This window comes from Salvelinus sp. IW2-2015, linkage group LG31 (genome assembly GCF_002910315.2).
Source record: "Salvelinus sp. IW2-2015 linkage group LG31, ASM291031v2, whole genome shotgun sequence".
In the NCBI taxonomy this organism is placed as follows: Eukaryota; Metazoa; Chordata; class Actinopteri; order Salmoniformes; family Salmonidae; genus Salvelinus; species Salvelinus sp. IW2-2015.
Genome location: NC_036870.1, coordinates 19126096 through 19135786, shown reverse-complemented (window position 1 = coordinate 19135786; position 9691 = coordinate 19126096). Strand labels below are relative to the sequence as shown.

Sequence of the window (9691 nt, the reverse complement as noted above, 5' to 3'; positions counted from 1 at the left end):
TCCTTGTAGCATGCCTAAGGCACGTTAATGCAGATGAGCAGGGACCCTGGGCATCTTTATTTTTGTGTTTTTCAGTCAGTAGAAAGGCCTCTTTAGTGTCCTAAGTTTTCATAACTGTGACCTTAATTGCCTACCGTCTGTAAGGTGTTAGTGTCTTAACGACCGTTCCACAGGTGCATGTTCATGAATTGTTTATGGTTCATTGAACAAGCATGGGAAACAGTGTTTAAACCCTTTACAATGTAGATCTGCGAAGTTATTTGGATTTTTACGAATTATCTTTGAAAGACAGGGTCCTGAAAAGGGCTGTTTCTTTTTTTGCTGAGTTTATAATCTAAAAAAAATACTGGACACGGCCCGGCAGCCCATGAGCCTTTTTAAAATTACTTTTGTGCTATTTCTCTGTTGCCATAATCATCTATATTGAGCATTTGGCTGACCAGTGGGCAACGGCCGGCTCCCCTACCAAGATAGGCCGGCTGAGCTGAGGTGGCGCAAATTCGCATTCAAAGTCAAATGCGGATCATCAAAGCGAGTAAGACCCGCTCTGACTCTGTCAGTCACTCAGTCAAAACAGAAAACAGATGTAGTGATATCGTAAATACCTCATATGCAACTACTAATAAGACTAATCCATTAGCCTATTAACAATTGTTTCTGAATTCATAAAGATGATTAGCAATATGCAAGAGACTATGGTTGAGTTACACTAATAGGTCATGAAGAAATGTCTGAGAATGGATTCTAAATACAAGTGTATTTAATTACTTTGTAAAGCGAATGGATTCACATACAAGGCCTAAATCTTAAGTTACAAGGCATTAACACGCGTTACAAGGCATTATTCAGAGCATGGTCAGAGAGAGAGAGAGAAACCATAGCCTGAAAGGCCATGCCCCAAAAGCCCATGGGGTGGAAAGAGAAAGAAAGAGTATCTCACCACAGCAGGTCAGGAACAAACAAGAGAAAGAACAACTAACCTTTTATAAGCATCTGAGTTGTTTGGATTGAAAACCTGAGTTGTTGACCAATAGTATTACTGCAAAGTTAACCTCCAATCATATATCAGATCTACAGGATGTAACCTTTGCTTCTCAGAGGTGTGACAATGAGGGTTGGCAAGACCAACACAGAGAATGTTGAATTCCTAAGACAACACATAGAACATTTATGCATACAGCTGATAAGAAGAGTGAATTCTGGGGCTGGGATGCCCTACATGGTAGGGTAACGCCAAAAAAGGGCTTGAGGCCGACACTGCTAAATGTGTGAAATTAACCGACTTATTTTCTAAAAGTTCTGGTCCGACACATTGGTGCGGCTGGCTTCCGGGTTGGATGCGCGCTGTGATAAGAAGCAGTGCGGCTTGGTTGGGTTGTGTTTCGGAGGACGCATGGCTTTCGACCTTCGTCTCTCCCGAGCCCGTACGGGAGTCGTAGCGATGAGACAAGATAGTATTTACTAACAATTGGATACCACGAAATTGGGGAGAAAAAGGGTGTAAAAAATGTATAAATAAATTTAAAAAATGTAGAAAAGTCAAGGGGTCTGAATACTTCTTGAATGCATTGTAAATTGTTTATTATGGATACTTAAAATAAAGTGTTACCGTTGCTGGGTGATGCTTGATTTAGCAGCACAGACATCTCAGCTGCAGCAGTCAAGTGTAGTGGACATAGGGAGGGAGGGAGGGAGAGAGCGAGAGAGAGACTTGCTGTCAGTTTATTGATATTTTCAGTGTACAAAACATTAGGAACACCTGCTCTTTCCATTACATAGACTGACCCGTTGAATCCAGTTGAAAGCTATGATCCCTTATTGATGTCACTTGTTGAATCCACTTCTATCAGCATAGATGAAGGGCAGGAGACAGGTTAAAGAAGGATTTTTAAGCCTTGAGACAATTGAGACATGGATTGTGTATGTGTGCCATTCAGATGGTGAATGGGCAAGACAAAAGATTTAAGTGCCTTTGAACGGGCAAGAACTCAAGAACTGCAAAGCTGCTGGGTTTTTCACGCTCAACAGTTTCCCGTGTGTATCAAGAATGGTCCCCCACCCAAAGGACTTCCAGCCAACTTGACACAACTGTGGGAAGCATTGGAGTCAACATGGGCCAGCATCCCTGTGGAATGCATTCAACACCTTGTAGAGTCCATGTCCCAACAAATTGACGTTGTTTAGAGGGCAAAAGGGGTGACACTCAATATTAGGAAGGTGTTCCTAATGATTTGTACACTCAGTGTATACGTAATAGTAATTAACCCTTAGGATAGGGGGGAGATATATGACGGTCAGGCACTTCTATTTTCAATATAACTAGTTAGGCTTTCATAAGGTATTATGAGCCAATAATCATCTATTAGGCATTTATTCAGTAAATTCAGTCTTTCCTTATCTAATACATGTGTTTATTCATTCACAACTAACCCTATGATGTTGCTGGGCACAGCACAGGCAGTGTGGTCCCCTGGTCTTCTAATACCAGTGCTGTGGGAAAGGAGGGTTGGCTTAGCAGAGACAGCTCAGAGGTGGGGTGCAGTGGAGGTATGAAGAAACCAGAGACACAGATGTACTGCCAGTTCCTTAATATGTTGGCTCTATATATTAGTAACACTTTATTTTAAGGGTTCGTAATAAACCATTTATAAATTGTGTGTTCACCATTTATGAATCATTACTCCCACATTAATAAACCATTTACTAATCATTAGTAAAGTATTTCTGCAGTGCCTAATCTAAAGTTAGTGTTATTTATATTTATTTAACTAGGCAGTCTAGTCTGGCCTACCCCGGCCAATCCCTAACCCCTACCAAGTTGGGCTAATTGTGCGCCGCCCTATGGGACTCCCAATCACGGCCGGTTGTGATACAGCCTGGAATCAAACCAGGGTCTGTAGTGACGCCTCTAGCACTGAGATGCAGTGCCTTAGACCGCTGCGCCACTCGGGAGCCCCACTGGAGTTGCTAACCAAGACGACATTGAATGTCCTGAGTGGCCTAGTTACAGTTTGACTTAAATCAGCTTGAAAATATATGGCAAGACTTGAAAATGGCAGTCTAGCAATGATCAACAACCAAGCTTGAAGATTTTTTAAAAGAATAACGTGCAAATATTGAACAATTCAGGTGTACAAAGCTCTTAAGAGACTTACCCAAAAAGACTCACAGCTGTAATTTCTGCAAAAGGTGGTTCTAACACGTATTGACTCAGGGGTGTGAATACTTATGTAAATTAGATATTTCTGTATTTTCAATAAATTGCTAACAATTCAAAAAACATGACTTCACTTTGTCATTGTGTGTAGATGAGAGAAAAAATATATTTAATCAATGTTGAATTCAGGCTGTAACAATAAGTCTAGGAGTGATGTGGGCTGCTGTGGCTGAATTGCCAGGGCTGAATTGTAGCCCCAGTCCGCCCCTGGGAGTGAGGGGGAAGGGGGAGTGGAGGGCTGGATGAATGCAGGAGGAGTTCTTTAAGGATATCCCTGGTCCCTGTGAAGAGGGCCTTCATATGGGGTCTACCCCCATTTTAACTATTGCTTAGGTGTTCAAAGATTACCATTGCAATATTTTACAGATTAATTAACCGCATTGATAGTTTACTAAAATTAAAACACATTTTAGATTTTATTTACACCATCCAATGTGACTATTGAGTATCATGCCTTGTTGTGCATGTATGAACAATGCTGGAATAAAAGTGAATATGTACTGATATGATTGATTTGATTTATTCGGATCCCCATTAGCCAACACCAATGGAGACAGCTAGTCTTACTGTGGTCTGACATCATGAAAAATACATTACAGACAAAATACTTCGCAATTTACATACATTTAAAAGTAGTGTGTATCTATCAATTACACATGTCAGTACAGACACACAAGTAGGTCACATGGGGTGAGGTGTTGCTTTATTTGTTTTTTGAAACCAGGTTTGCTGTTCAATTGCACTATAGATGGAAGGGAGTTCCATGCACTTATGGCTCTGTATAATACTGTTTCCTTGAATTTGTTCTGGACCTGGGGACTATGAAAAGACCCCTGGTGGCATGTCTGGTGGGGAAAGTTTGTGTGTACGTTGACTATGCAAACAATTTGGAATTTCCAACACATTAGAAAAACAAGCAGTCAGTATTTCCTCAACTCAGCCAAGAGAGACTGGCATGCATAGTACTAATATTAACCCTCTGATTACAATGAAGAGCAAGATGTGCCGCTATGTTCTGGTCCAGCTGCAGTTTGTTTTGCTACGTTGGTGGATATGTCTAATGAAAAATTAAGATACCAGCACTGGAAGTGCCACTTGAACAGAATAACTATTTAATAAGCCACTGTGTTTTTGCTACAAACACACACAGAATAACTCTTTAGTCCCATGTCAAAACTAACCACATCACAGCTTCTACAGTAACCACAACACCCTGTCTGTCTTTCACCTTGTCGTTTCACTGAATTATTTATTGCATGAACACTTTTGACAAGTCAGACAATGCTGCCCTCTGGCAGTGGGATGGGGAACTGTAAAATTGTAAAAATCCCAGATGTTTTTCTGCAGGGTCCAGAAATACAACTCATTGCAATTACCATTGTGACATTTACTAGTCTCTCCTGGGAACCTTGATTTGGGTCTGTGTGCCAAGACTAGGCATTTACCAACTGTCAAAGCTTCCATATGCATATACCCCCCACTCATAGGAACTCATACAGAGACAGGAGAATAGCAGATATCATTTATTAACCAGAATAACACTAAACAGAGCGAGATTGACTGAGAACAAGTCTCAATGATGATGGGTCTGTTTGAACTGCAGTCCACAGTAGCCACATGTGCCCACTTTAGTTTCTTTATCCTGGAGAAACACACAGACAGAAGACAGCAAACAGACATTAGCACAGTGGAACGTCACATCAAATAGACCAATTGACTGTGTAGCGTGAAGCTGAAAAACAGGAACTCTACCTGATGTAAAGGCCTATTCACTTGATTCGCGCAAGCCACCAAGCGTGCCATGAGGTCAGGCGCAGCGTGAGGTAAAAGTTCAATTTACTTGAACCCAGAAGTGACACTGACTCCAAAGCACACCTCCATTGAAAAACAATGGCTTGCTTGGTGCAATGCCGTTCTTGCATGAGTCATGTGAACTCGATTTAAGATGGAAAAATTTAAAACAATATCGCTATGCCCACTCTTGTGCTTGTAATGTGGTCAGAGATTATGAGCATTACCAGGTTGATGTAGACTTTTGGGTGGCACAGGGCTGCTCCACCCTCAACACGACATCACTCTAGCTAGTGTACACCTCAGGAACAAGTAGAATAGCTAGTGTACACTACAGAGAAATATATAACCACTGGCCAGTGTACACTTCACGGTCATGTAGACTAACTAGTGTATACTAAAGAAATTATTACCAGGTTGATATAGACTTTGGGGTGGCCTAGTGCTCCTCCACCCCCGTCACATGACACCACTCTGGCCTCAATGCCACTGACCGGCTCCTCAGCCACCAGCTTGATGGCAAAGTTCTTGTTCACCTGCAAACACACAGCATTGTAGTCCACTCTGTATTGTAGTAAACATTCCCTCTCAGTGGACTGCTCAAGATATGCATTGTAAATCTATCAATGCCCGGCTTTAGGCCATATTTCAACAGGTTGTTGTATGAATCAACAGCCCCCTTAGCCCCATGGCTGCCATTGATGCCCTTCCAGACCGGATGTAGTTTTACCTCTTTCTGTCGTCCCACGAACCTGGCCCGCCTGGGATCATTTTCATCATACACCTGAAACACCATGCAGACAGACACTGATTAGGAACATCGCTAGTACAATCAGATATAGCTGGGATTATGATCTACAGTGCCTTGCAAAAGTATTCATACCCCTTGGATTTCTTCACATTTTATTGTGTTACAAAGTAGGATTTAATTGTCTTTTTTCCCCCAACAATCTACACAAAATACTCTGTCAAAGTGGAAGAAAAATGTTAACATTTAAAAAATATTTATATAAATTATATAACTAAAATATAGTCATTGCAAATGTATTCAGCTCCCAGAGTCAATACATGTTATAAACACCTTTGCCAGCGATTACAGCTGTGCGTCTTCTTGGCAGTCTCTAAGAGCTTTACACACCTAGATTGTGCAATATTAGCCCATTATTTTTTTTCTTCAAAAGTCTTGAAAGCTCTGTTAAGACATTGGGGATCATGGCTAGACAGCAATTTCTTTGACATAGATTTTCAGGCAGATTTAATTCAAAACTGTAACTTGGCCACTCAGGAACATGCACTGTCTCCTTGGTAAGCAACTCCAGTGTAGATTTGGCCTTGTGTTGACGGTTATTGTCCTGCTGAAAGCAGACACAACCAGGTTTTCCTCTAGGATTTTGCCTGTGTTTAGCTCCATCCCATGTATTTTTATCCTAAAAAATACCCCAGTATTTGCCAATGTCAAGCATACCAATGCCTCAAACAAAGGCTTTGCATTTAGGCTAAAAAGTGTATTCCTTGGCAGTTTTGTCGCAGCATTACTTGATTGCCTTGTTGCATACAAGATTCATGTTTTGGAATATTTTCATTCTACTTTTCACTCTGGTCTTTTAAGTAATTATTGTAGAGTCACTACAATGTTGATCCATCCTCAGTTTTCACAGCCACTGAACTCTGTAGCTGTTTTAAAATCGCCACTGGCCTCATGGTAACATCTCTGAGCAGTTTCATTCCTGTCCTGAAGCTCAGTTCAGAAGGACGACTGTATCTTTGATGTGTCTGGGTGGTTTAACACATCATCCACAGGATAATTATTAACTTGACCATGCTAAAATAGATATTCAATGTCTGATTTGTTATTGTTACCCATCTACTAATCACTGCCCTTCTTGATGAGGCTATCAAAAAAAGCTCCCTGGTCTTTGTAGTTGAATCTGTGAATGAAATGCAATACTTGACTGAGGGACCTTACAGATGTATGTATGGGGAACAGAGGGGTTAGACATTTAAAAAATTATGTCAACCCCTATTATTATTATTATTTCTTCACACAGTGAGTCCATTATGTGATTTGTTAAGCCACATTGTACTCCTGAACTAATGTAGGCTTGCCTAAACAAATTGGCTGAATACTTATGAAACAACTATATTTTAGTGATCTAATTTGTATTATAAACTGGGTGGTTCGAGCCCTGAATGCTGATTGGTTGACAGCCGTGCTATATCAGACTGTATACCACATGTATGACCCAAAAATATTTGTACTGCTCTAATTTCGTTGATAACCAGTTTATAATAGCAAAAAGGCACCTCAGGGGGTTGTGGTATATGGCCAATATACCACGGCTAAGGTCTGTATCCTGGCACACCACGTTGAGTCGCGCATAAGAACAGCCATTAGGGCCAATATACCATGGCTATACCACACCCCCCGTGCCTTATTGCTTAATTCATTTTAAAAACATTACAGTATTTTGAGTAGCTTGTTGACAAAAAAATAAGGAAATCAATTTTAATCCCACTTTGTCCAAATAAAATGTGAAGAAATCCAAGGGGTATGAATACTTTGGAACGGCACTGTAGATACGAGATAACTGATCACATGTACATACATTACATGATCCCAGTTTAGTTTCATCACAACCATCAATAAAATAGCATACAGTTAGCTATGTACAATGACACTCCAACTAGTTAGCTAAAGTGTCATCTGCCTTTGCTCTGACTAGCTTTGTCTTGACCGAAGTGGCAATGCCTACCGACTGTGAAAACGTCTACCCACCCCACTACTGTGGGTGAGCAGCTAACTCAAAGTTGGACCAAGGGTGCAAATCCTAATTGATAACACCAACATCTAATGTTAACACTATGCCAAAGGTTTGGTCGTGGTGCAAGTGTGTGCCGTTAGTTAGAGGCAAAATTACATATTTTCGGGGAAGCAAACACACACAAGCCTAACGTTAGAGCCTTAACTTACCTGTCCAGTGTGGGTAACTTGCTCGCCAGTGGTCGACACTTCTAGACTGTAGCGCTGTGCAGAAAGCGCCGATATCTTCAAAGGTGATACAAACACTTTAGCATTTCTACTGAAGGACAGAATCCGATGCACAGCGGCCGCCATGTTTACAATGGACTCTGTACCCAGGATGCTTTGCAAAGAATAGGGAGATTCTCCGCCCTCCAAATACCCCCGCCTGGTCCAAGTGCTGGGTCTGGGAATTTCATTATATTATTCACGAATCGTTTGCAACCAACAGTAACATCATTATCATATTAAGGAGTGGATTATTGTAAAGATGTGGTAGTTTATCAATTCAGCAACGCGTTACTGTTGAAATGAAAGCGAGAAAGTGTGTTAATAAGAACCCACACAGAAACTGCTAACGTTCGTGTGACTTACGTCACAGTCAGGAAGAAGCGATAGCTCTGCTGGAGAAATCCTTCTTCGGCAGTGCTGTTTTGATTAAACGGTGTATTTCAGGGGTTTATTCCCCTATCTAAACCGTTCTTGTAGATGAAAGGTTGGTGCATATTTAGTTACATTCAGAAAGTTATTCTGATCAAGTAATGGTACTTTGCATTTGCCTAATCGGGCAGTTGAAGGACGATCGCGGCTGGCCTTGTCAATCGAGCATGCAGCATGAATCATGCGTTGTAAAGCTAGCTGGAATCAGCTGCTAGAGCATACAAAAATGTATATTCTCCAAGACAAGTAAAGTGTAATAGACACTGCACATTATATTTTTTATCTGCATTATTTTGATTGCCTCCTCTCCTCCAGCACCATTCGTAGCTGAAAGGACTGGATAGGTTTTGATCTGTTGCTTTCACCTGTCATGTTCTGTCAGATCAGTGATAATGGAGGAATGGGAAGGACACAGTCTGAGGTATCACAACTCCAAGCAGGTGAAAACAACTCCAAGCAAGTGAACCAAAATATATGTTCTCTCTCTCTCCAGACAGGTGTTGGTGACATCATGGTACCACTCCTGTTGTACCGCATCGTCAGCTCCCTAACCTGCCATCTAACCCAGATCACCATCAGCCGGATCTACCCTAGCACTGCCACCACCATCTCCCGCTGCCTCTCCTCCCTTACATCCTACCCAGCCAGAGTGCTCCTGACCCCGGGTAGACCCATCCAGCCCCTGGCCTCTTCTCCTCAATCTTCTCCCCAGGATGGTGGCTCCCTCCTAGGCCAGTGTCAGCACCTGGCCTGCCTCCAGCCCGCTTCAGGGATGAAAACCAAGAGCGCTCTGAAACGGCGCTGTAAAGATTGCTTCTTTGTGGTACGGCGGGGTCGTCTATTTGTGTTCTGTAAGGCTCACCCCAGACACAAGCAGAGACAGGGGTGAAGAGGAGCAGGGGGGGTGACCATGATGTGTGTATGGTCCTCTAAATTGTTTGTTACTTGAATTGCCACAGTAAAGTTTTTGACTGATTGACCTTTTCCTATCCCACTGTCTGTCACCTATCACCATCACCTCCCTGTCTTCTCTCTTTCTCAACAAGTCCCTTATACTTTTTAAAACTACCCAGTGGAGAAGAAGCTATTCTGATACATGTAGTAGTAGCTGGCTAAGTGAAATATGGCAGCCTAAATGCACTGTTGCCTCAATGGAGAAAATGTTGCTACTATGACAGCTAATGCACCTATTCATCATTGAGTGGTTTTAAATAACTATGATA

At 41.8% G+C, this 9691-nt stretch overlaps 2 protein-coding genes across 2 annotated transcripts; one reads left to right on the top strand and one right to left on the bottom strand.

Moving 5' to 3' along the window:
- Positions 1-4725: 4725 nt before the first annotated feature.
- Positions 4726-8189, bottom strand: ndufs6 (NADH:ubiquinone oxidoreductase subunit S6). The gene is made up of 4 exons (XM_023976590.2): positions 7980-8189; positions 5739-5792; positions 5422-5544; positions 4726-4859 (listed from the first exon to the last, which is right to left on the bottom strand). The coding sequence occupies exons 1-4, from the start codon at positions 8121-8123 to the stop codon at positions 4791-4793; spliced, it is 390 nt and encodes a 129-aa protein (XP_023832358.1). The 5' UTR covers positions 8124-8189; the 3' UTR covers positions 4726-4790.
- Positions 8184-9444, top strand: LOC111956146 (large ribosomal subunit protein bL36m). The gene is made up of 2 exons (XM_023976591.2): positions 8184-8523; positions 8962-9444. Exon 2 carries the CDS (start codon positions 8980-8982, stop codon positions 9355-9357), a length of 378 nt encoding a protein of 125 aa, XP_023832359.1. The 5' UTR covers positions 8184-8523; positions 8962-8979; the 3' UTR covers positions 9358-9444.
- Positions 9445-9691: the final 247 nt, after the last annotated feature.

What these genes read in the sequence shown, in the direction of transcription:
- ndufs6 (XM_023976590.2), bottom strand. Translation starts at nt 8,123, where the DNA reads ATGGCGGCCGCTGTGCATCGGATTCTGTCCTTCAGTAGAAATGCTAAA. An exon ending in TCGTGGGACGACAGAAAGAG is followed by an intron (nt 5,545 to 5,738) that starts GTAAAACTACAT and finishes GTGTGTTTGCAG; the next exon opens with GTGAACAAGAACTTTGCCAT. An exon ending in CCAAAGTCTATATCAACCTG is followed by an intron (nt 4,860 to 5,421) that starts GTAATAATTTCT and finishes GTGTTTCTCCAG; the next exon opens with GATAAAGAAACTAAAGTGGG.
- LOC111956146 (XM_023976591.2), top strand. Translation starts at nt 8,980, where the DNA reads ATGGTACCACTCCTGTTGTACCGCATCGTCAGCTCCCTAACCTGCCAT.